Here is a 27,228-nt window from a genome sequence, read left to right as displayed (position 1 = left end):
AAGCTTCCGTAAGAGATGGCAGGAATCATAAATACCATGTCCTTTTGGCCTATTTTCTTACTTATGAGGAAAGGTTTTCAGGCAACATGTAACACTCTGGGCAGCATCTTTGTAACTAGCTGTAGCACACGTGATACATATAGGAAGTCAGCACAAAGTAGACCAGTAATAATGAAATCTAATGAATAAACATAAGCTATACATTTAAATGACACATTGCTATACAGAGCGTTTATCGGTACATCAGTTAAAAAATGAGATCTAGTACTAAAGTCTACAGAGGGAGAAAACACTTATAAAATTCACAAATTGCACTTCTATTGAAATCTCTATTTCCAGAGTCAGTTGTTCATAGCGTCTACATACTCATATTAGTAACTGTGCCCTTTGAAATGCACCCACTGTGACTGGGATCTATTGGCCTGCTTCTCTTTTCTGGGATTAGATGGCTACCTTCATAAATAATATTTGCTAACAACAATGGCCATGGAAAAAGACTGTCAATAAATGGCTATCTTTTGTGGCACATGGTGTATTGAGTGCTTAATCTCCCCTCCTCCTTTCCCTCCCTCCTTCCCTAAAGGATGTACATATAGACACATCTTTCCACTGCCCCTCAAAACTTTTCATTACCTTTTCTGATGTCCGAATGTGGGTCCAGTCTGGTCATCAAACAGAAAAAGAAAACTGCCGAGAGGATAAGTAATGAACCACTCACATAAGGTATGCACTAATAAAAATTTAATATCATAAAATAAATCAGAAAACAGCAAAAACATTTTTTTAAACCATTCACAATTAAAGTGGAAAGAGACAAAATTATAAGGCAGCCATCTATGGAATGATTTCATGTTTACAGAGGATCCAGAAAAGGGGACATTTAAAATCACTGTTCAGGCTACTGAACCAGGGGAACTGCAGTGTTGTCCCACGAGACTTCCAACTTGGTAGAAGATGCTATGAGAAAACAGATCAAAGCCAATCTCCTTGTGTTAGGCTGGGCATATCTAGAAAATTCCTAATGGTTGTCTAGCCCTTTCATGCAAGTCATACATTTTCCTCAGGTGAATCCAGATGTCTCAGGTACAAAGGAGCTACGTCACTGGTTTTAATTTCATAGCATCTCCAACAGTGCTCTTGGGGTTATGTGGACCATGCTGTATTGAGCAGAAGTTTTGTAATGTAAGGAAGGTACCCCTGTGGAACACCTACAGAGTTCTTGCCTTGCCCTACAGCAGTTTTGGATGAATCTGGTCATTATTCTCAGTCTCCCAAGGGGCTCGGGGGCCCCATAGACAGGAACGTTCTTTGGGGGCTTGTGCTGTTGACATACATACAATTCCCATGTTCAGTACCTAGCTACCACGTGTCTGAGAGGCTGGCATGTCCTCCGAGTTCTAATCCTTGAAAAAGAGAAAAACCAGGCAGTGACACTTAGAAATAGGCCGGTAAAAAACACAATTACGTTTTCTCCTTTCTACAAAGAACTGACCACTCAAAACAGCCACCTTGGGCCTCCCTGGTGGCGCAGTGGTTGAGAGTCCGCCTGCCGATGCAGGGGATACGGGTTCGTGCCCCGGTCTGGGAGGATCCCATATGCCGCGGAGCGGCTGGGCCCGTGAGCCATGGCCGCTGAGCCTGCGCATCCGGAGCCTGTGCTCCGCAACGGGAGAGGCCACAACAGTGAGAGGCCCGCGTACGAGAAAAAAAAAAAAAAAAAACAGCCACCTCTCTCATTTTTCTAATGATTCAAAATACAGGAACAGACTTGGCTGTTTTGAATAGGGAAATAAAGAGGTGATGAGGGGAAGAGAGAACAACGTAGCCTCTGTAGGTGGTACTGTTTCCAATTCTCTACACTCCAGTGCAGTACCTTTGCCTAAAAAATGAAATCTGGCAATAGCATGCACAGGAAAGCCATCAGACCTGGAACATCGCTACTTTGGGGATATGGCAACTGACAAGCAATTCACTGGCAAACAAGTGATGGGAATGCATCAGTAGTGTTTTTCAACTTAATTTGCCATTTAAGAGAGCACTTGAGATCTGAAGAAAGTCTATCCCTACCGAGGAAAGGGAGTCAAATTGCAATTCAGATGAACTTTGGTTATGAGGAAGGAAGGGCTGTGCTTTTCATCATCAACTGCATCTCTTTGGTAGCCAATAATGCCATCTGTAATCACGGCAGCAACTTAAGTATCGCCAAGGTTTTCAAATGTGTGAGAGCATTAAGGCATCCACATCGAAGGAGGCAGTTTTAAACAAGAGGAAAATGGAACTGAAATGTGCCCATAAGTGACCATCAGTGTGACCTCTCCTGGGACGCTGCCCACCATGAGCAAGTTCTTCCCCCCGTGAAGGAGGCCTCTGCCACGCTGCTCAGTTCCTTGCTGCCTGGAGATGCACTTGAGCCCTGTAAGATTAGTATGGCTATTTCTGCCTGCTGACCAGGAGGGAAATAAGTGGGTCCGAGGCGGCAGCTTTAAAATCTGGGAAAGCCCATAGCTCTTGAGAGCTGATAGGCGGTGAAGAGTTTGCTGGTTAATGTGAGGTCCAGAGGGGAAGGCAAATTTGGAAGTTAGATGGTCTGATCCTTGCCAGAGTTCAAGGCCCTACCCAGCAAAATATTCTAGCCAAACTTTTAAGTGTGATGGCAAGGCACTGCTGAAAGAGGCTTTGGCCAGCAGAACAAGTTTCTGATCATTGCACACAACAATATGATAGAAAGTGCCACTATCCAAACCGAACCAGACACTAAAATGAGCGATTTACTTAACTAAGTAAATTTCCAGGGAGAATCAAGGCAACCATGTTATTTTGAAGGACCTCTCCTAAGTCAGAGTTGTTATCAGGAAAGTCACTTAGACTTTCATTCTGTACCTTCTGGTGGTTTTAATGTTGTACACAATGGCTGCCAGCCACTATCCAGAACCAGATCCTGTTTATGCTACTTTGGTCTACAGCCAGCAGAGGGCTCTCAAGTTCTTTTTCCCCAGCTGCTGACCCAGTAACAAATCTAGGAAGGAAATAAAGATATCCTGGGCATGCTGGCTTACGTGTCATATAAAATGTTTTACAAACTCCTAAATCCAATGCCCTGATGAAAATAGTCTTGGTTCCCCCTTTCTGTAACGTGTTTTGAAATGGTACAGAAAATCAAAATAAATTAACAATGTATCATATACTTATTTGATAACACAAGGTTTACAGGGATTTTGGCAAATACGGAAAAATTATCCTTGTCTGCTTAATACTTTTACTATCTCAATTGTTTAAATTACCAGAATATTAGCGATTGTGTCATCTCACGTATGAGGAAGTGATATTTTAAGGGCTTAATAAAGCTGCATTTGACACAAAGGTAACTTCACTGAAAGGAATAAAGAACAGACACGAGACTATCTTCATCATCACAGTTCAAGAAGTGGTTGTCCTGATGAGAGAACTCAACTCACAAATATTAACATCACCATCAGCAGTAAGCAGCAAATTGTAGCGAGGAAGGGCTGGAGGGAAAAGTTACGAGAAAAGCATGGAAAAGATGAAGAGACAAAAGACATGATTTTAATCGGCTTTAAATCAACAGGCAAACACTTCCCATTTACGATACATCTTGACTTTCTTCACTGCTACAGGTGCTTATGTGACGCTGACCTAGCAGTCCCCAAGGGGCACCAAGTATTTTGCCAGAGGGACTGCTGGTCTGCTAAGATAAATACTTAAAGAGACAAAAAAGGACAACATAGGTTTTGGTAATCTTACTTTTAAAAAGGTTACTACAAGGATGTCAGTAACTATCCGAATTCACTTATAATTGAACACCCTTTAATTTCCAAAGATACTTTGGGATCTGACTGTTCCTGAAGGAAAGCCTATGCCTAAGGAAAGCCTACCTACTAGAACCTGGCTCCTCTATAAAGAATGTGCTGTACAGGCAGCTACTCTACACAAAGGAGAACTTGAAAAGAAATGTTTTATAAAACACGTTACCTCTTTAAAAGCTAGTCCACCTCTGTTGCTCCATTTGGTGGAATGGCAGGCTCTCTTTAAAGAGACAAGTGCAGAAGGAGGTGTTTAAAAGACTCTCCAGACATACCCTCTTCAGTGGATCTCTCTCTCAAGTATAAAGTCAGCTTTCAATGTGTCTTGCCGTCCATTTCCTGACTCTAGCCCCAAATGAACTACTTATCTTTAGCATCTAAGACAGTGGGCATTATGACCTTCATTCAAGGCATAGATGTGGCATAGATGCTAAAGCACCAGTCTTACACGGCGAGAACCATGTTAAAAATCAATGGATTAAAGTGGCAGAGCCTCGAAACTAAGAAAGAGATTTAGCTTAATTACAGAACACTGTACTTTTCATAATTATTTCATTATGAGTATGAAGGTCTCCACTTTTCCTTAACACTAAATTCCATCTTCCCTGAGAATAGGGTTAAGGGAAACAACAAAACTCAAAATGCCAAGGGCCCTTGAAAAGACAACACAACGGAATGTCTGTATCCTTCGCAGTGTGTTGTTTCTACTCGAAAAGCTTTCCATTACTCCAGGTTTTCATCTCACCTCCCTCCAGAATCTTTAGGGTTACGGGTGGAGATGGGCAAGGCGAGACAAGAGACTGAGGAAGTGAGCAGCTGTCACGTGCCGGCTGTTCTCACTGGATGGAAAACGGCCATGGCCTGAGGCTGGACCCTCAACAGTCAGTGCTGGTGTCCTACTGACAGAGCGAGCGGGATGAGGCAGCCCAGAACCAGGGCCGCTACCTCCAGGCGGCTGAGGCCTCTCCCTCCAGCGGGGTCGGGTTTGTGGCTGTGCCCCATTCCGCCCACCTCAGGGAGGACATGCACCGTGGCAACATAAAGAAATGTCCCAGCAGAGAAAAGCATGGCCACTCCAGTGGCATTGACCTCTGAAAGGGCTTCTTTACTGCTCTGTGAAGTAAGATAAAGAGAGAAGAAAAATTAAGTCAAGTAAAATCCAGAGGCAGGAAGAAGTCCCAATTTAAAAATACCCAATATTCATAACTCGTGTTATCTGGGGCACCGGGGACATCCTGAGATCAGAACGATCTTGCTGTTTATGGAAAGCTTCCAAATAAGGGTTTAAGACTATTGGTGATGTACACAATTACTTTTTCAAACAAACTTCAAGTCTGGTTGAACAGGTTTGGCCTGTATTATTAAGATGGAATCAACAGCATTAATGCAGATATCAAAGTTCAGACATTCATTCATTTATTCTACTAATATTAACAAATATGCCATATGCACCAGGCTCTAGGCCAGTGCCTGAGATACAGTGGAAATCGAGACACAGTACTTGCCCTCACAGAGCCTAGAAATATCTCAAAAGCTAATCTTTATACAATTCATTTCAATTTTTTTTTTTTTTTGTGGTACGCGGGCCTCTCACTGTTGTGGCCTCTCCCATTGCGGAGCACAGGCTCCGGACGCGCAGGCTCAGCGGCCATGGCTCACGGGCCCAGCTGCTCCGCGGCATGTGGGATCTTCCCGGACCAGGCATAAACCCGCAACCCCTGCATCGGCAGGCGGACTCTCAACCACTGCGCCACCAGGGAAGCCCTCATTTCAATTTTTTTAATGAAAAAATTGACCTACTAAGGTAATTAATTGAAAATTTAAGAACATGCCATAAATGTAATATGTAACTCCATGCCTCCAAAATTACCATACCTTCCTCTCAAAAGTTCTAAAAACTTATATTGATCAATGCAGTAATAAATAGGGTAATATTTATTTATTTAGACTGCACTGGGTCTTAGTTGCAGCATGCAAGATCTTTTAGTTGCGGCATGCATGCAGGATCTAGTCCCCCGACCAGGGATCGACCCCGGGCCCCCTGCCTTGCCAGCGTGGAGTCTTACTCACTGGACCACCAGGGGAAGTCCCAATAGGGTAATATTTAAAAGGGAACCATGTATTGCTCATTGACTAAAAGAAGATAAAGCTCCCAGTCAGGTGTTAGCAATCCAGATCAACTAACCCTTGATTAACAGGAACTTAACCATTCTTTAACCATCTCATTTCTCATATGTTCCTTTCAATACAAATTTTACTATATCAAATACGAATTGAATGACGCTCAGAAGAATCAGTGACCTTCAGAGACAGTGGGGGAAAGTGGTTTCCAGGAACTAGCCCTGAGTTGGTTTGGTTCTAAGATTTTCCTCCTGTTGCCTGCCAATTGATATTTAAGTAAAATGGGTAAGGCTGCTGCTAAGAACTGCAGCCCTAGTGGACAAAATTATAGAGCATGGAAAGGTCCAACTGGAGCAACAGAGCAGAATGCCCGGGCTCTGAGGTGACAAGCGACACATGCCACTTCAGGTCTGGAGCTACACTGAGTGCAATGACGAAGACCTGGGTACTTAACATGCAGTGATATGAGAGGTGGAAGTAGAAGAATCTGAGTCTTAGCTGAATACAGAGATCTCTGCTCATCCCTTACTGCTCTCAAAGCTGCTGCAAGCTTGTCCCTCACACTTCCTGTGCCTACTGAAACATTAAATACATTCTGTTGTGACTTACTATGTATCTGTCAAATAAAATTAGCATGTCTGATAAGGTTTAAGTTGTATTATTATTATTATTATTATTTTTTTTTGCGTTACGCGGGCCTCTCACTGTTGTGGCCTCTCCCGTTGTGGAGCACAGGCTCCGGACGCGCAGGCTCAGCGGCCATGGCTCACGGGCCCAGCCGCTCCATGGCATGTGGGATCTTCCTGGACCGGGGCACGAACCCGTGTCCCCTGCATCAACAGGCGGACTCTCAACCACTGCGCCACCAGGGAAGCCCTAAGTTGTATTATTTTAAAGATCATATATTTGTGCAAGTATTTTTGGAACTGATGGGGAAGAAGTTTTCGAATTAAATGAATAAGAAAATGCTCCAAACTTATGAAGAGGATTGACTTGGAATTAAGATGTACACTTTGTACAGGTTTTTTCGAATTTTATCTTTAGTTTGAGGGGGCAATTTAACTGAAAGATTCAATATAAGAGACTATACCTTCTAGTAGATCACAAAGAATTAGATACTTGTCTAGATAAGCTAGGAATGAGTCAGACTTACCTTACTTAGTCCTAAGTATGTCACCATGGACATAACTGGTGCTGCCAGCGCAAAGACCAGTAAGTGCTTTCTGATTCGATTCCGCTCGAGGCCTGCATGCATTAAGAAGGAAACCAGCCCAAAAGCAGCTGGTGCCTGGAAAAGAAAAACTATCCCTTATTACTCTGGAAGTCTGGATTGCTTCTACATTATGAAGTACATATCATTTGACTGAATTCTCATACAAGAAAACTAGGCACAATAGTAAGTCTGGGCTTTGCCTTTTAGGAATTAATGTTCTAAGCTAGAAAATATCCCATTTGTGTGTGTGTGTGCGTGTGTGTGTCTGTGTAATAGTTAAGAAAAGAGTATATAGAAAGGAAGAATATTTATGAACAAAAATTACTATGAAATGTAGAAATCTGTAGAGGACTTAAAAGTTTGTGTACATGACCATAAAAAAATAAAACCCCTTCAAGTATAAGGTTAAGAAAATGGTAGCAAAAGACCCAGCTATGAACAGATTTATTCAATTCTCTAAAATGAACAGCAATTACGAAAATAACTAAAAAAACTTTCCATTCCAGAAAAACATAATGACCAAAGAGAAATTTTAATTATAAATGTAGTCAAGACCAAATCTTACACCAAAATTTTGCTTACCTTATGTAGCATTATTGCCACAAACACAATTAACTGGACACTAGTTTGTGAAGTAGAAGCTGCTGCTCCCAAAGCAACACCATCAGCTGAATTTGGAAAAAGTGAAACATAAAACACTATAACTATAAATAACAACTATAATAGTGTGGTGAGTGACTGTGTGGGCTTTAGTCAGACAGAGCTGGACTGGACTCTGGGACGGTTACTTAACCTTTCTGAACCTTAGCCTTCTCATTCCTACAATGGGTTCAATAAGTATGTATTCCTAGGGTTTTCATGAGGTAACGTATGTGAAGAGCTTAGCATAGGTGCTATTCAATATTCAATTTGTCAGTTATTGTTGCTGTTGTTGGAAAAGTATGATGCTCAAAAATCTACTGATTAATCAATCAAACTGTAATAACAGAAATATCAAAGAATTTCAAAGGAGGCATCTCTGCATCTTGCAGATGAAAAACCAAAATAAAGACACCGCAACGTGGCATAGATGATTTATACGTAATGAGTAAACGGTGGTTGAAATGGATGAATTTTTTTTGTTAGAAAAGCATGTTTTACTAGAAAGTCCAGATAAGAGTGTGTCACCTTTCACATGCTTTTGTCATGTACAGAGCCCTACTACTGGGACTAGTTCTGGTTGTGATTCTAAGGCATGCCCTGTCAGCAATGCTGAGACTTCGACACTCTACAGCCTACCCCTGCCTCACCTGGCACTTGGGAAGATACCCAGCACCAGGGCTACTGAGTACAAAAGTGAGCAGGCTCTTATGCAGATGAGATCCTACGGCAGAGGTCAGTAAACTTTTTGTTAAAGGGATAGATAGGAAGTATTTTAGCCTTCGTCAGTCGTTTGGTCTCTTGCAACTACTCAACTCAACCATTGTGTGAAAGCAGCCACAGATAAAACGTAAACAAGTGGCCATGGCTGTGTTCCAATACAACTTTACTATGGACACTGAAATTTGAATTTCATGTATTTTTCATGTGCCACGAATTATTTTCACCCATTAAGAAATACAGAACCATTCTTATTGCAACCCCAACACTGAGTACGCCAGGGCTCATGCTTCTGTTGGAGGACTTCATTAAGCAACCCTGTCCCCAAAGGCCAGCCCTAGAGTATTTCATGTGGATGGTCCCTGTGTGACAGAAAAGAAAGGGGTTCCACTGCAATCTGACCCTACCTGCAGCATGGACGACCAGACCCAGCGTGGTGGTGATTTTGGAATTGCTAGGCCTTGCTGTTTCTGGATCTGAAGCAAAAATAAGCAAGTCAGCCATGAAGCAACGTGAAACAGAAACTATTAGAACATTCACCTGCAGGTGGAAGAAGTCTTTGAAAGCTCTTAAAGTAGAAGATTATTATTTTCCTCACTATTGTCTTTTTTCTTCTGCTTCAAACACTTGGAAGTTTCCCCTGTCCTGAAGAGGTGGGCAGGTGGAAACTCTTCATTTAACCCAGGCTTCCCTGAACAGACAAGACGTCACCCCAAACAGCCTCATACCTCTTAATGCTTCACCTCCCCAAGGAAAGTGCTCTGTGGCATCTGACCACCTCTCTAGACCAATCTCATTGTCATTGCCTACCCCCTCCCCCTCCCCAGCCTCCCACAACTTTATCTGTATTCTAACATCAAAATGTCATTCACATTTGCCTTTCTCCATTTTATTGCCACCATCCTAACCTAAATTTTCATCAGCTCAAACCTAAATTAGCAGTAGGCTCCCATCTGGTTGTCTCCCCTTACTCTCACTTCTCCCTAACCTAATTCATCTTACACATCCTTGGTCGGATTCATCTTTCTGAATCACCACCCTTGTGATGGGTCAGTTAAGAATCTGCTGCTTTTCAAATTCAGTCCAAACTGCTCTATTAAGTAGGTCTTGAGCCCTCTATCAACTGGCATCATCTTTTTTTTTTTTTTTTGCAGAGCGCAGGCTCAGCGGCCTAGCCACTCTGCGGCATGTGGGATCTTCCCGGACCGGGACACGAACCCGTGTCCCCTGCATCGGCTGGCGGACTCTCAACCACTGCGCCACCAGGGAAGCCCATCTTTTTTTAAAAAAAATAAATTTATTTATTTATTTTTGGCTGCACTGGGTCTTTGTTGCTGCTCATGGGCTTTCTCTAGTTGCGAGAGCGGGGACTACTCTTCATTGCAGTGCACAGGCTTCTCACTGTGGTGGCTTCTCTTTGTTGCAGAGCACAGGCTCTAGGCACGCGGGTTTCAGTAGTTGTGGCTCGCAGGCTCAGTAGTTGTGGCTCGCAGGTTCTAGAGCGCAGGCTTAGTAGCTGTGGCGCACGGGCTTCGTTGCTTCGTGGTATGTGGGATCTTCCCAGACCAGGGCTCAAACCCGTGTCCCCTGCATTGGCAGGCAGATTCTTAACCACTGCGCCACCAGGGAAGCCCTCAACTCGTATCTTATTTCTTACTGTCCAGTCCAGTTAAACCAGTTTCTGTAATACCCTCTAACAAAACTGTCTCATTCTCCTTTCCCCAAATCTCCTCACCCCTAATTCTTGGCATGTACTAAATTGCTCAGCTCACCAATCCAAAACCAAGACGTTGTTCAAAGTCTTAATTCTAGGACCGCTTACTCTGAGAAAGAATCAAAGATTAATTCCAGCTTAGAACAAGCCTCCCCTTGCCTAGAAATGTACAGCGCCATGCACAGTCTCTACATGCTACTTCAAGGTTTCTTCTGTATTCCATCTTAGATATACAAAACTGTTTTCACTTAAATATGTCCCTCCCAATTGACTGTGAACTATACAGAATTTTATACTTCTTTCCATTTTTTTATTTGTCCTATAGAATGTAGCATAGCACTGGTCACCCAACAGTTGCTTAATAAATCCTTGTTGGAGATTTTTTAAAGTATTTATCTATATTACAGGTATTCTAAGAAATATATAAACAAGTAAATAATGTCCAAACAATGTAAAGTTCGAAGACATGGACATCAAAATGCCAGGTGAAATGACAGATGGACATTATAGTCAAGTAAACTGCAAGGAATTTAATCCTTTGAGGGATCTAGCCCACTGAAGGAATGGTTTACAATGGAAAAAGCATGCACAAGTAAAGTATCTTTATCTTTTTACTAACAAAAATTATCTTCTAATTAAAACACTGCAAGAAGGGAAGCTAAAGCCCCTCAACACTCTGAGACAACACATATTTCAATATCACCCCAAACTGGGAAGAACGATCATATTACACTGTGTGACAAGCTGGTTTTGGCTTTTCTTTACACAGTCTTGTGGTCTAATTATAAGTAGCATCTTAAAAAAAATTAGAGGTTTTAAAATTAAAACACAATTTCTATAAATCTATAGGAAAAGACTCTGCTTCAGAATAAATTTAATAAACAAGTTAACTTTTACTGATAATAATACATAAAACCCTGCAGGTAATAGGTAAAGCGAGGTCATCAGATACATGAAAACTAGCAAAAAGAGTGACCTCTGAGACAAAACAGGAGGAAAAATAATCACATACTACATTTAATTCTTTGTACAGGGCTACAGGGCACTAATGAGCCTATAAATGCATTTTAAATTTAAACTGACAAGAATTGCAAGAAAAATGTCATAAAGGCCACTGTGGACAACTAGGTAATGTAGCTGGAGTCAGATTCCATCCAACAGAGGGTGCTTCTCATTTGCTGTTTGGAATAAAGCACATAAGTAAAACCTTTTACTCCAAAATCAATTTCCTAAAATAAGACTTGGTTAGTTAAAAAAAAAATCAATTTCCTAAAATAAGACTTGGTTAGTTAAAAAAAAAAAAGGTTGCAAGAATAGTTCAAAAAGCAATCATTTACCCTTTTCTCAGAATGACTAATTGTCCAACATTTTGCCCCATTTGCTTTATCATTTGGGCTTATGCTCTCTTGTTCTCTATCTACACTACACAAATACACATATCTGTGTATATCTTTTTTTCTGTACCATTTAAGAGTAAATTGCATACATCGTAACTCTTTATACTTAGATACTTCAGTGTGTATTTCTGATGATAAAGGATATTTTCTTACATAATCACAGTAAAGTTATCAACTTCAGTAAATTTAACATTGATTTTTTTTTCTACTCTCTCTTGCATATTCTAATTTGTCAATTGCCCAAGAATGTCTTTCAGGGCATTTTTCCTTTTCCAGGAAGGATCCAGCCTAAGATCATATGTTGCACCTAGTTATATCTCTTTAGTCTCCTTTAATCTGAGACATTTTCTTTGCCTTTGACTTTTGTGACATTGATATCTCTGAAGAATACATTTCCTTCCCTGCACCTTTCTTGTTTTTTAACAGAGTGGTCCTTCCTTTTGGATTTGTCTGATGTGTCCTTAGATGGTGCATGCTTGGATGGAATACTACATAGGTGATGCTCCTCAGGCTATCACATCTAGAAGCACAGGATGTACATCTGCTGCTCACTGGTGGTGTGAATTCTGGATTATATATTGGATATTGTAAATGTTATCTTGTGGATACTATGTATTCTATTATATTCCTCCAAAGAGTGTTGATATTTTTTACTTTGCTTTACATAACTTGATTTGGCTCAAACTGCAAACTCTGTCTTCTGGGCAGCTGCCTAAATCTCAGTTTAGTTCTTTTATGTTTAGCTGAGCTGTCTAGAGTCTGCCCAAGAAAGCATGGTTCAGGGCTTAGCCAGAGACTTGGGCAGTTTATGCATAGAATTTGGGGCTGAGTTTCTCTGTCTCTCTCCTTTCTAAGATTCTCCCCTCACTTTCCAGGGGCTGGGTACCTTGAACTCTGTCCTCTAGTTCCTTAGGCCAGAAAGACTGTGTCTTCTATCAGTTAGTTACCCCACAGGCACTGACTGCTAAAAGCAGTAAAAATAGGAACTAAAAGTAGTAAAAATAGGTTCCAAGTGTAGACTCATTTACCAACTGGCATTTAGCACTCTGCTGGAAGCAAATGCCCTCCCTTCTCCTTTTATCTTTCTCCCATGTGCATGTGCCCACTGATTCCCATTTTTTCAATGATTTATGCTTTATTACTGTTCTTAATTATCTTGGTGCACAAACTGTCTGAGATCTGGCCAAGGGAAGCCCCTTCAAGCTGGTTCCTATATCCTGTGACATGTTTCTTTGAGCACTAGATGTTCCAAGCTCATTTTATCCTTACCCTGTCCTGTCCTAGAATCAGCCATTTCTCTGAAGAGCCCTGGTATGCTCATTGCTAGTGGGGTGTCTTTACTTCTAGGCCCTCTCTGCACACAGAACTAAGACACACATACATGTATACATAGACACACATGTATATGTATACAGACACATACAAGTTTTAGAAATCATGATTCCAATAGCTCCGATTCCAACCCACCCCTGTAGGGGTTCTTTCTTGCTTTCCCTCATTCCCTATTTGCATGTCCCTTCTTCCTCAGTGAGGACTCTGGTTCCACCAACTGCAACACATTTACTCATTTCCTCAATCTTGTAACATATCTAAACTAGTTTCAGAACTGTTTTGCCCACACCATTACAAAAAGCAAAGCCTACTAAAAAGAATTCAGTACTGTTTACATTTCTTCCCCAACTCTACTCACCACTAAAGGTATATAGTCAAATACTACATTCATAAGTTACTTGAATTAGTTTTTTCTACATCCCCTTCAGTATAACTGTGTTATTCATTTGAAGTATAGTTCATCTGTTTCAGTTAGCTCCCCCACCCTTTGTTGATTTCATTTTATACTTTGAATATGGAAAATATTAACATATTTCCCCAAGTCAAAACTATATCAAAAAGGCATGCCCGGGGAAGTGTCATGCCCTCCCAAAACCCTTCTACCTTATCCCACCCATGCCCTCACTCCTACAAATAATCAACTTTGTTTTCTAGCTGATCCTTCTTATGTTTCTTTTTTGTAAAGATAAGCAAATATACACACGTATACTTGTTTCCCCAACATAATATATGATGTATAATAATTTATTTTTGTTTTTTTTTTCCACTTAACAGTATTTCCTGGAAATCTCTCCATATTGGTTCACAGAGATCTGATTCCTTATTCTATTTCATGGCTACACAGAACTCCATTACATGGACACACCACACTACACTCAACCAATCTGCATGACTGGACGTTGAAGTGTTTTTACAATGATAAACAATGCTGCACTGATTAGTCTTGTGCATATGTATTTTCATATTGGAGCCGATTCATCAGAACAGATTCCTAGAAGTGGGATTTTGGGGTTGAAGGGTAAATTCTCCACTACAGGGGCTGCACACCCACAGCAATAGATGAGAGTGTCTGTTTCGTCACAGCTTTGCCAACAGAGTGTACTGCCAAGGTTTTGAATTTTTGCCTATCTGACAGGTGAGAAATGGCATCTCAGTGGAATTTTGATTTGCAGTCTTCTTATTTTAAGTGCAAGGAACATCTTTTCATATGTTTAAAGACCATTTTTATATATTTTTATGAACTATTTGTTCATGTCTTTTGCCTGCTTTTCTACAGATTTTTTTGGTAGACCAGGGATTGTTAACCTGGAGTCTAATAGAAGAACACAGGGAGAATGCAGGGGGTGTCTGTGACCTTAACTTAAAAAAAAAATGTATTTTTACTTGTACTAACCTCTAACTGAACTTTAGCATTTCCTTTAATTATAAATATAGACAATAAACCACAAGTAATAGTAGGACTACCTTTACCAATAGAAATCAGATAATTTCCTATTATTTTATAGTGATAAGATATCATCATATTATCACTTTCACTCATCACTACTTTATTTATTTATTATTATTATTTTTATAGATACAGATTTCACTATATTTAAAACTCAGTACTTGGGAAGGCCCTTATAATGTCCTTTACGCTGCAAACTATATAAAGGAAAATTTTAACTGCATAAATGAGTTTAACGTATTTATGCTGTAGAACAAAATGAAGCAAACTTAAACATTTATCACTCTCTTTCATCACTACTTTAAATTAAGGGCTTATAGAAGTGCTGCCACGTTGCATGATTACAGTCTTCCTGTTTGTAGATGCTCATGTGACGGAGCTGCGCAACTAACAGGCAACTCTACACCTAACAGTCATCAGCCGCAAAACAGTAGAAGTCATGGGATCTCTTGCTGGTGACCAAGATATCTATGCTGCTTTCTAGCAGTTCCTATCTGCAAAATTCTCTGTCAATGTATTTGAAAAGAAATATCTGTAAACCCTTATGTCCATTATAACCCTTTCAAATGTATTTATATCAAAAAAGTTTATTTATATCACGATGGCATCAAAGTTGTATCATGGATCAGAATCCTTTTTTATTTAATATAAACCATATCAAAGATATTGATCTAACCAAAGATGAATTCATTGATCTAAAGACAAAAAAGTTAATATGACTGGAATTAACTTTAAAGGTCTTGGAGAATTCTAGTTGTCCTTGAAAGAAGCTTATCTTTCCCTGGAAAGCAAGCTACAAATGTGTTCAAGTATATTTGTAAAAAAATATCTTTGTGAATCAGGCTCTTCTACACTAGTAACCATCAAAACAAGAACCCAAATCAACTGGACGTTCAACTTGACACTCTGTTGCCTTGTTAAAGCCCATCTCAGAATTTAATGTTCTTAGTCAAGCTACTCAACAATAGCTGTTATACTGATGTCCTAAACAATTAAATTTAACTCTAACTTGCTTATGATTTAAATATATTATCTCATTCTTTAATGTGTCAATAAAGAAGACATACATTACTATATCACAAATTTGTTTTAATGTTTTAGTAACTATATTAAATTGATTTTCTCTGTAATCCTATACTGTGCTTTATGCATTTTAAAACATTATCCCAATAAAAGGTCCACAGGCTTTAGACTGCTGAAAGGCTCCATGGCACAAAAAGGGTTAAGAACTTCTGCCCTAGACCTCCATCAAGTGAGCTTTAAAATAACCAGGGTAATAATCCAATAAACACTCCCTTGTGCCACATGTCACAACCCACTAGCTTTCTCAAATGAATGAAATGTTCACCAGAACCTGAGAAAGTTTTAGCACTAAATAAGAACACTGATACATATTGAATTATTCAATCATTTGTGATAGCCTAAAATGCAATGTTTTGCACTGCCCAGAAAACCTTGGAGCTACTTACCATCAGTAGAATGCACATGGGAGCTGCCAATCTGGTCCACCAGCAACATGAAAACAAAGCCCAGTACGAGGGAAACACCGATGTAGGCATGCAGCTGTGTGTGGTCATGGCTGTGCTCATGTTCATGGGCAACCGGTATTTCTGCTTTGTCTGATGCAATCACATTCTGTGTTTGACTCGCTTGGTGGTGTTTCCCTAGAGCAGAATGAACCGTAAAGAGAAAATGTGTTTTCCCCCTCAAAACATCTTCACATAGAAGCTTCCATTCTTTTGTATTTCAAGCTCTACAGATTTTACTGCAAAGACATTCACTTCCTGTATTATAATCTAGCCAATCATAAACTCCCTTAACTTAAAGTTCATGATGAAAAAATTCCCAAGGGTCCTCTGCTTTTGGCATGAAGAGCTTTTAACTGCCTATTATTCCCAAAACCTAGGAAGTGGAAGCAAATCACCAGGCAAGAAAGCAGTCATATTCCCAAGGGATATCATCCCCAAATCTTCCTTTCGGGCTAGAGAAATTCACACCACTCTCACCAGAAACTACAGTAAGGTTTATTTTGATGAAAATAGGCAAATGAAGAAAAGTAACAGTGAAAATAATTAGAATCAAATTTATCTAGTTTTACACTTAGGTTGATATAAAAATTGCAAATAAAGGGCAAACTGAGTATAAAACACTTTTAGCTTTAAAAATCTCAGGGGACAATCACTAATTAGAAACCAAAAGGGCAGAGCGGTTTAAAAGAGACATTTCCTTCTAGAAAGATGATTGTTCTACAAATATGATTGTTCTAGAAATATGATTGTTGGGATGCTCTGAATTACAGTAAATGATACCTGGCTAAGTAATACTGCTAGTTTATTATACTCACGTATTTGACACTCAAAACATAAACACTTCAAGGCCAGAATCCTAATCTTTGCTGTGTTTCATAAATACAGGCTAACATACTAAACACATTTATTGTTTATAATTAGATTAAGCATTTTAATCTTTGACCAAATAAATTACATAAGTCTGTTGCAATATTTTAGGGCCTGCCTTAATTCTTTAAAAGTCATTTTTGAGAAGCACAAAGCACATACTATCTTAAGATAATAAAAACTCATGTATTTTTCTAATTCTTGAAAGATTTTTTGTTTACACAGCTTTTTCTTTTTTTTTAACCTTTTTTTTTAAATGTGGTAAAATACACATTACATAAAATTTACTTACCATTTTAACCATTTTTAAGCATACAATTCTGTGGCTTTAAGTACACTCACATCATTCTACAGCCATCATCCATCTCTAAAACTTTTTCATCTTCTCAAAGTAATTTTTTAATCTTAAGATTTTTTTCCCTAATAGTGATTTCATTTACTTGTTTTAAAATGTCTAAATCTCTCTCTCTCTTTTTTTTTTTCTTTTTATTTTATTTTTTTTTTTTTGCGGTATGCGGGCCTCTTACTGTTGTGGCCTCTCCCGTTGCGGAGCACAGGCTCCGGATGCGCAGGCCCAGCGGCCATGGCTCACGGGCCCAGCCGCTCCGCGGCATATGGGATCCTCCCAGACCGGGGCACGAACCCGTATCCCCTGCATCGGCAGGCGGACTCTCAACCACTGCGCCACCAGGGAGGCCCTCTCTCTTTTTTTTTAAATCAACTTTATTGAGGTATAACTCACAAATGTAAAAACTCTAGTAACTACCACCAAGGTCAAGATATGGAGCAGTAGTTTAAAATATCAGAAAAGTTCTCTTGTGCGTCCCTGGAGTCAATAAGTCACTCTTGGTCCCAAGCAGGCACTGAAGAGCTTTTTGTCCCCAGAGTTTTCCCTGATCTAGGATTTCATATAAATGGAGTTATGCAATGTATACTCTTTTGCATAAGGATTCTTTTGTTCAGCATAACATTTTGAGATTTATCTAAGCTTTGCATGTAGTTTGGTCCTCTTTTTTGTTGAGTAGTGTTCCATTGTATGGACATATCACAACCTGTTTATCCATTCAGCTGTTGATAGACATTTAGGTAATTTCCAATTTTGGTCCATTATAAATAAAGCTGCTATGAGCATTCAGGTACACGTCTTTCTGTGGATACACATTTTCTTTTCCCTTGGGTAAATTCCTAGGATCAGAACTGATGGGTGTATGTATGTTTAACGTTATAAAACAAACCTGTCAAGCTGTTTTCCGAAGTGGTTGTACCATTTTACGTATCCAACAGCAATGTCTGAGAGTACCAGTTGCTCCATTCCATTGTCAACATTTGATATTGTGAGGCTTTACATTTTTAACCAGTTTTACATAGGTGATCATGTCACCTGCAGACAGATAGTTTTACTTCTTGCCAATCTTTATGCCTTTTCTTTCTTTTTCTGGCCTTACTTCAGACTAGCGTCTGGCCAAGACCCCAAGTACAATGTTAAGTACAAGTGGTTGAGAGGAGACAGCCATGTTTTGTTCCCAGTGTTAGGCATCTTACCTGTAGGTTTTTCAAATATACCCTTTCTCAGTAAAGAAGTTCTCTCCTAGTTTGCTGAGAATTAGGAGCTTAATTTTGTCGAATGTTTATGCTTTTCTGTACCTCTTAAGGATGATCAAATGGTTTTTCTACTTTATTCGATTAAGATAATAAATTAAAATGGTTTTTGGATATTAATCCAACCCCTGATTTGCATTCCTAGGATAGACTCCAATTGGTCAAAATGTATTATACTGTCTATATATTGCTGTATTCAATTTGCTAATGTTTGATAAAGCACTGTGCCATCTACATTCATGAGGGATATCTGTCTGCAATATTTTTTCTTGTAACATCTCTGTTTGAGTTACACTGGCATCTTAAAATGAGACGGAGTGCTCCTCCAAGAGATAGGCAGAAAAAAACTTCCTCCAGCCCCCAAATTTCCATTTTATTAATTTAAACAAGTTCTACAAGTATCAGCAGTTAATTTCTTTTTTGGGGGGGGGAACTTTTTTTTATTAGTTTCTGCTTTATAACAAAGTGAATCAGTCATACATATACATCTGTTCCCACATCCCTTCCCTCTTGAGCAGTTAATGTTAATGGTGCTAATGTTAAGCAGTTTTTGAAATTGCTGACATGAGACTCATGACAATGTTTTTTAAACTTTTAAGGACATGATCCCTAGTAAAAAATAAATTTTACATCATGATCTAGTAAACATACACATAGATGAAAAACTAAATAAAAAGTTGCAAAAAATAATACTTATCCTTACAATGGTTACAATGCACTATTCTATTTCTTCATCTGTCTTGTCCCTCCTTTGTGCTCTTCTTAAGTGCCAGTCACAAGTCCAACTTACTAAATTTATTTCAAGATCCGGAGTTGCTACCTTCAGTTTGGAAGCACTGCTAGAGGTAAAGAGAGACTTTCAGAGGAAGAAATGGATGATTTTGGAATAAAAGGTATTTCCTGGAAATCAGAAGCCTATGTTGCAGTGATCAATTAAAGAGAACTGAACGCTAGACAGGTCTAGGAGGAAAAGGTGGGCAGACAGAATGTGCCTACCCTGTCCTTCATGCAAGCAAAATTACTGTTAGCAGTAAGGATTTTAAGCCAGAGAACTTACTGAAAGCTCAGAGATGAAAAATAATTAAGTTTATGAGAGAAGCAGTCTAAGAATTGTGATCAGTAGTGTTGGACAATTAAAATGTAGCCTCATGGTAAAAGGAGGGTGCTCAGTTTGTGAAAAATCATTGAGCTATATACTGCCAATATGTGTACTTTCTTGTGTGTATGACATATACATTTTGTATGCGATATTTCAATAAAAAATTAATAAACTCAAAATGCAGTACCCTGATGACCAATACTGAGATGGCAGAACTCATTACTTTTCAAGTAGGTCTTTGTGCACTGGGAGAATAGCTTAGCATGGCCTCAAGAATGTAAAATAAATAAACGAAGTAAAACACTTGACTTTCTCTAAAGACAAGGCAATTTTTGGTATGCTTCTGTTTTAATATACAAAACCAATTCTTCATATTTATGGGTGTAAAGAAACTACATATGTGAAGTCAGTCATAGAATTTTGGTAACTACAATTTTCAACACTATGTAGAAAGATGCTATTGGAAAGGATTTGAATGATTATCTTTTCATAAGGTACCCACTAAATATTTAACAAAATGGGCTCCTGTCTCTGCCTTTGCTTAGACTCTGCAGGAGTTAATGAATCCATGGGCCTTCCATGCTGCTTCTCCTGGATAACACCTTGTCTTTCAGGACTCAGCTCCTAAGTCCCTTCCTCCTTGAGGTTTTCTGTGTCCTCCTCTAGTCATGTATACACAGCACAGTAGTACGTGTCTACCACAGATTTTATATCACTATACCATAATTCAGACAGCAGCAAACTGCAGGATGAAGGCTCATGCCTAGCTCTGTAAATAAAATTTGCACTGGAACACAGCCATGCTCATTTGTTCATGGATTGTCTGTGGTTGTTTTCATGCTATGACAACAGAGTTGAGTAACTGCAACAGAAACCATATGGCCCCCAAAGCCTAAAATATTTACTATCTGGCCTTTTACAGAAAAAGTTTGCCAACCCCTGCTGTCACTGACTGTTAATTTATTCATTTTCCATCAGCTGTGAATTCTTGAAGGCAGGGGCTATACTGTATATCTATGAACGGATAACAATCAACATAAGGCCATAAATTGAGTAGATACTCAACAAATTGATGTTGAAGGCAAAAAAATGGCCTTCACTTCTGTATTTTTTTTTTTTTTTTTTGCGGTACGCGGGCCTCTCACTGTTGTGGTCTCTCCCGCTGCGGAGCACAGGCTCTGGACACGCAGGCTCAGCAGCCATGGCTCACAGGCCCAGCCGCTCCGCGGTATGTGGGATCTTCCCGGACCGGGGCATGAACCGTGTCCCCTGCATCGGCAGGCGGACTCTCAACCACTGCGCCACCAGGGGAGCCCACTTCTGTATTTTTTTAATGTGGCATTTCATCTCAAAAGTTACGCAATTAATTACTTCCTACGCAAAAAGATTTTTTTTAATGGAAATAAAATACAATCTTTTAGTTGTATGTCTTTTGTTTTTTGGGGGTTTTTTTGCGGTACGCGGGCCTCTCTCACTGTTGTGGCCTTTCCCATTGCGGAGCACAGGCTCCAGACGCGCAGGCTCAGAAGCCATGGCTCATGGGCCCAGCTGCTCCGCGGCATGTGGGATCTTCCCGGACCGGGGCACGAATCCGTCTCCCCTGCATCGGCAGGTGGACTCTCAACCACTGCGCCACCAGGGAAGCCCTAGTTGTATGTTTTAAGATAATTATGCACATGCTTCTTTATAAATCCAGACTTAACAGGTAACAGATGTACATGCTAAATTAGGTGAAAGGTTATGCTAAAGCGAGCTTAGGTACAAAGGTGGGTTAACATCTTATTAAAGGGTGTTAATCATAATATTATTTGTGAACAGTTGCATAATAATTTTTAAAGATAATTACTTTTTGGGTGTCCATAGTTCTGAAACTAAATGTCAAGCCTAATTACAACTTTCAAAGGGTGGCCAAAATTATTTCCCTTTATAAGGTATAACTATATCAGAATTTTTAAATTTAGATGAGTATAAGATCCTTCTATATCTTATCCTAACAATGCTTTCTTTATCTAAATAATTTTGGAACTCTTGGTACGGCATTCAGAGTCAAGTTCACGAATCACAATGAAACTGTCATACTTTCTAGAATCACCAGCTTTTGATCTAAAATAATATTGAATAAACAGGTCACCTATCTTATCAAACAGACTGGCATTGAATAAGTTGTATATTTCACCAAACCTAAACTACTTTCAAGGAAAATTCTGCTGCCACTGATGATTCTCATCTAAGTGTGCTGCATACTCTGGAGGTAAATTAAAGAAAGAGCTCCAACATTTTTTGAGCATTCACTGATACAAGTACATAATTTCCTGACGTTCCCATTTTGAAGGCGTTAACACCTAATTTTATGTAAAATTGTGGCAAATAAGTAAAATGTCAGCAACATTATTTTATATATATATATATGTTATATATATATGTTCACATACATATATATATGGCTTGAAATAAGTGTGCTGTTGATTGAAGCTTTCCATAAAAGACCTGAATACTTATACTTAAGTGGAATTTAACTTTATATAAAAACATGAAATATTTACTGGATTATATACAATGAATGGTAGGCATTACTGGTTTTATTTGCAAGCATTAGCCAAAACAAAACAAAAAAACTTTTTAAAGTGAGTGATAATCCCATGATCTTATTAGTACATAAACAGATTAGTAATGGAATCCAGATATTCAGTATTAACACATCCGTCCTTCCTTCTACTCTAGGACATGAAACTCAACCTAGCAAAAACTGAGATCTCAAAACCCAGCTATTTACTACTTACAATAGCCAAGACATGGAAACAACCGACATGTCCATCAACAGATGAATGGATAAAGAAGATGTAGTGTATATATACAATGGAATACTACTCAGCCATAAAAAAGAATGAAATAATGCCATTTGTAGCAACATGGATGACCTAGAGAGTATCATACTAAGTGAAGTGAGTCAGAAAGAGAAAGACAAATATCAATACCATATGATATCACTTACATGTGGAATCTAAAATATGACACAAATGAACTTATCTACGAAACAGAAACAGACTCACAGACATAGAGAACAGACTTGTGGTTGCCAAGGGAGAGGGGGGTGGGCAAGGGATGGATTGGGAGTTTGGGATTAGCAGATGCAAACTATTATATATAGAATGGATAAACAACAAGGTCCTACTGTACAGCACAGGGAACTACATTCAGTATCCTATAATAAACTATAATGGAAAAGAATATGGAAAAGAATGTATATATATGTATAACTAAATCACTTTGCCACACAGCAGAAATTAACATCACATTGTAAATCAACTATACTTCAATAAAATAAAAAATTTTTTAAAACCAAGCTATTTAATTAAAATACATTATGTTGTGGACATGTGTTACTCATTCTCGAAAGAAGTTTCAGGTTGTTATCGTTGTGTCTATCTTACTCAGGGCACTGGTTGGTAATTCATTAGCTGAGACATGTTCCACATCACATTCCCCACTGCAGAGTATATAAACCCAGTATTATCATTGGATATTGCTCATCAGACATATATTTCTCATGCCACTAACAGAGTGTTCAGCAAATCATTATGGGCTTAATTCTTTCCCTAGATATTCATATAGGAATCCTTCCAGTAAGTTCCATCAGTATAGTATGTAGCCTTTCTATGACACAGACACATACGTTAAATTAAATATAATAGAATCAATTTACCCTTTGAACAGATTTGTTGGAACTCCTTCTTCAGATTAACATGTACAAAGGACAAAGCATTCTAAGAATCAAACCTTCAGGTAATCTGGTTTTTTTGCTGGTTTTTTTTTTGAGGTGATCCCCAGTTTTGATTTTTATATTTTGGGCCTTTACTGGTTGTTTTAAATTTCTTAACTTCTACTCACACCTTATAACCTTCACAGATTTTTACTATGTACTTTTCTTTTTCTGGCAAAGACAGACAGTTCTTTACACTTGACGTGTTTTCAGTAATAGGGTGGTGTAGCTCTTAATAATGATGCATTCTGTTTCTGATGTAAAACAGAAAACTGACCATAGTCAAATGTATAAAGCTGACGTTTTAAAGGGATGTTAGTGAATCTTTTATCAAAATACTACATGTTTCTGAAAGACAAGAATCTCATTACAAGGTAGGAAACTTAGATTTCTTTAGCAGATAAAACAGTGTTTTGGTAATGTGAAATTCCTTACAAAGTCCACTATGTAGCAGAGTGTCATTAAAAGTGTAGGCTTCACAGAAACTAACACACCACTGTAAAGCAATTATACTCCAAAAAAGATGTTAAAAAAAACAAAACAAAACCTGTAGTCTTCAGAGTAAGACAGCCTGTGTTCAAATCCTGGTCCTGACGCTTACTGGCTGAGTTCCTGGGGCAAATTATTTAACCTCTTTGTGGCTCAAAAGCCTCATCTACAAAATAGTATCCACCTCAGAGGGCTGCTGTGATGATCAGGCAATATATTCACTCAATACCTGGTATGTGGTTAAGTGCCCACTGAATGTTTAGGAACACAGTTGCACATTAAATGGAATTAATTTGGGAGATTTATTTTTAAACATCTTATATGAAATAGTTGGCCTGATTATCTGGTCAGATACAATACTGAACAATAAAACAATGCTGGGGGGGAAGGGAGAGGAAGGGGCAAGGAAAAAGCAGAGACTAGACATTTTAGCAGACAGAATAAGAGGTAGATGAGATAGGTTGTATTAGTCCAGGATCATCCATGTTTCAGAATCCTGAAAGTAAAGTATAACAAGCGCCTTAAAGAGCTCCATTTTTATTAATGAATGATAGGATAAAAGTTAATTAAATATAATAGCAGATTTAACCCTCTACTTTAAATGTAGAGCAAAATGACAGAGAAAGCCATAAAATGTTCACTGTATCTCTCTAAAGAATCTGACACATGGCATTCTTGGAGAAATATGTGGGATAATCTATACTGAACCATTTCTGACCACAACAGTTTCAATGCTCATCCAGTTATGAGCACATAACATTTATATTTAGGTCTTTGACCAACAGTCTGCCTTCCTAAACATATCAATTCTCATGTTCCAGAGAATTCTGGTAGTTTCAAACATTAGCTCCACAGTAAACAAGCACTGCAGTACTCAATAAACTATGTTCTCAAAACTTCTGTTTCTATAGAAAGATGGTTTTCTCACATGAACGCTGATAATCATCTAGGCCAGTGATTTTAGAGCTATAAATACAGAAGAGTATGTGAGAGGTTCCTTTTTACATTAATTCCTATTTAATAATGCTTATTAAAGTGTCAGAGCACTTAGTTAACATGGTACACTGAGCTCTGAAAAAATATGTTAATTATCATAATTATAAGGTTCACAGAAGAACTGAACCATAGGCTGTAGTTACATGTAAATAACCTCCTTTTTCAAAGTTTGGAGAAAAGTTGGTTTGATGTACAATAAAGAAAGAGTGGAAAAGGGTGGAGGGAGAAAAAGATAAAGTAGCAGAAACTAAAGTGATGTGACTTATCAGTATAGAGAGAGATGAGGAAAATTTGGAGATAGCTTAGTTTAAAACTAACATCACGGTCGAGCTACCTCAAAATTTAATAAAGTGGAATATTAACATTTTACTTTTTAAAAAGAATGATGGGGACTTCTGGTGCTGGCCAAGGTGGAGTAAACCCACTATAGTCTCAACCACACACTGATCACGACAAAAACTCTGGACAAAACACACAAAATACAACTACCTGAAGACTATAAAGAGTAAACAATAGCAAGAGGAGAGAGGGCAGCAAAAACTTCAAAGGAAACCCTACCCTTCTAGCAGAGGACCAGGAAGAGGGACTGCTGAGAGGTGTTGGTGTGGAGGGAAGCCCTCCCCCTTTTTTTCCTTTTACCCTCCCTCTCTTTTCTTTTGCAGCCCTGCCTTGAAGGCAGCCCCAGCTGCAGAACTTCATGGCAGTAACAACAGCAGTTAAAACTCCAAGAAATACACCATCTTTCTGGCCACAGTATCTAGGAAAAGGGCCCCACTGGTCTGAAGAGTATGGGGGGAAAACAGGTTATTCTGTTCTCTCTTTTCTCCTGCCACTTTGCCCTGACAGCAGCTCAAGTTACATGGAGCTTATCAAATTTCTAAATATTAGAATATCGGAAATTGACATTTTTAAAGTAACATTTACAATTGCACAAAAATATGAAATATTTAGGTATAAATCTAACAAAATATTTTCAGATCTGTATGTTAAAAACTACAATACTGATGAAAGAAATCAAAGAAGACCTAAATAAATGGAGAGATATATTGTGTTCATGGATTGGAAGGCACAATATTCTTAAAATGTCAATTCTCCCCAAATTAATCTACAGACTCAATTCGATATCAATCAGGATCCCAGCATGATTTTTTTTGAAGATACTGACAAGCTGACTCTAAATTTTTATAGAAAGGCAAAGGAACTAGTTTAACCAAAACAAATTTGAAAAATAAGAACAAAGTTAGAAGGACTTCACAATCTAATTTCAAAATCTGCTATAAAGATATAGTCATCAAGACAAATGTAGTATTGGCAAAGGATAGACAAATAGATCAATGGAACAGAACAGAGAATCCAGAAATAGACCAACACAAACATGGTCAATTGATTTTTGACAAAGGTGCAAAGACAATTCAATAGAGATAGTCTTTTCAACCAATAGTGTTGGAACTATTGGACATCCATCCATATGCAAAAAATGAAGGACTTCCCTGGTGGCGCAGTAGTTAAGAATCTGCCTGCCAATGCAGGGGACACGGGTTTGAGCCCTGGCCCAGGAAGATCCCACATGCCACAGAGCAACTAAGCCTGTGCGCCACAACTACTGAGCCTGTGCGCTCTAGAGCTCACGAGCCACAACTGCTGAAGCTCGTGCACCTAGAGCCCATGCTCCTCAATAAGAGAAGCCACCTCAATGAGAAGCCCGTGCACCGCAACAGAGTAGCCCTTGCTCACACAACTAGAGAAAGCCCGCGTGCAGCAACAAAGACCCGATGCAGCCAAAAATAAAAAATATCAATAAATAAATAAATTTATTTTTAAAAAATGAACCTTTACATTGTGTTCAAAATTAACTCAAAATGGATCATAGACCTAAGTATAAAACCTAAAATTATAAAACTTCTAGAGGAAAACAAAAGAGAAAATCTTTGTGAACTTGGGTTTAGCAAAAGGTTTTTAAATATCACACCAAAAGCACAATTCATGAAAGAAAGAACTGATAAATTCACTTCATCAAAATTAAAAACTACTCTGTGAAAGATACTGTTAAGAGAATGAAGCCACAGACTAGGAGAAAATATTTGCAAATCACATATCTCAGTAAAGGACTTGTATCCAGAATATATGAAGAACTCTCCAAACTCAGTAATAAGAAAACTCAATTTAAAATATGGACAAATGATTGGATACCATCAAAGAAGATACAGCAATGGTAATCAAGCACATGAAAAGATGTTCAACGTCATTTGCCATTAGGAAATTGCAAATTAAAACCACATTGAGATACCACTATCCACCTAATAGAGTGACTAATGAAAAGATGTTCAACATCATTTGCCATTAGGAAATTGCAAATCAAAACCACATTGAGGGGACTTCCCTGGTGACGCAGTGGTTAAGAATCCGCCTGCCAATGCGGGGGACACGGGTTCGAGCCCTGGTCCGGGAGGATCCCACATGCCGCGTAGCAACTAAGCCCGTGTGC

General features: G+C 38.8%; 1 protein-coding gene across 1 annotated transcript in view; it reads right to left on the bottom strand.

The window, feature by feature from the left end:
- Positions 1-726: 726 nt before the first annotated feature.
- The window catches only part of SLC39A9 (solute carrier family 39 member 9), a 51,099-nt gene continuing 24,597 nt past the window's right edge, over positions 727-27,228 (bottom strand). Inside the window, exons 3-8 of the mRNA XM_082618655.1 lie at positions 15,874-16,068; positions 8,922-8,990; positions 7,738-7,823; positions 7,096-7,230; positions 1,729-4,934; positions 727-1,508 (exon numbers count right to left, since the gene is read on the bottom strand). Of these exons, the coding sequence (XP_082474781.1) occupies positions 4,704-4,934; positions 7,096-7,230; positions 7,738-7,823; positions 8,922-8,990; positions 15,874-16,068 (716 nt within the window). The 3' untranslated portion in view covers positions 727-1,508; positions 1,729-4,703. The remainder of the gene's footprint in view (positions 1,509-1,728; positions 4,935-7,095; positions 7,231-7,737; positions 7,824-8,921; positions 8,991-15,873; positions 16,069-27,228) is intronic.

This window comes from Mesoplodon mirus, assembly GCF_964341445.2.
Source record: "Mesoplodon mirus genome assembly, chromosome: 4".
Classification (NCBI taxonomy): Eukaryota; Metazoa; Chordata; class Mammalia; order Artiodactyla; family Ziphiidae; genus Mesoplodon; species Mesoplodon mirus.
Note: the sequence above shows the minus strand (reverse complement) of the source record. Positions and strands in the feature narration are given on the sequence as shown.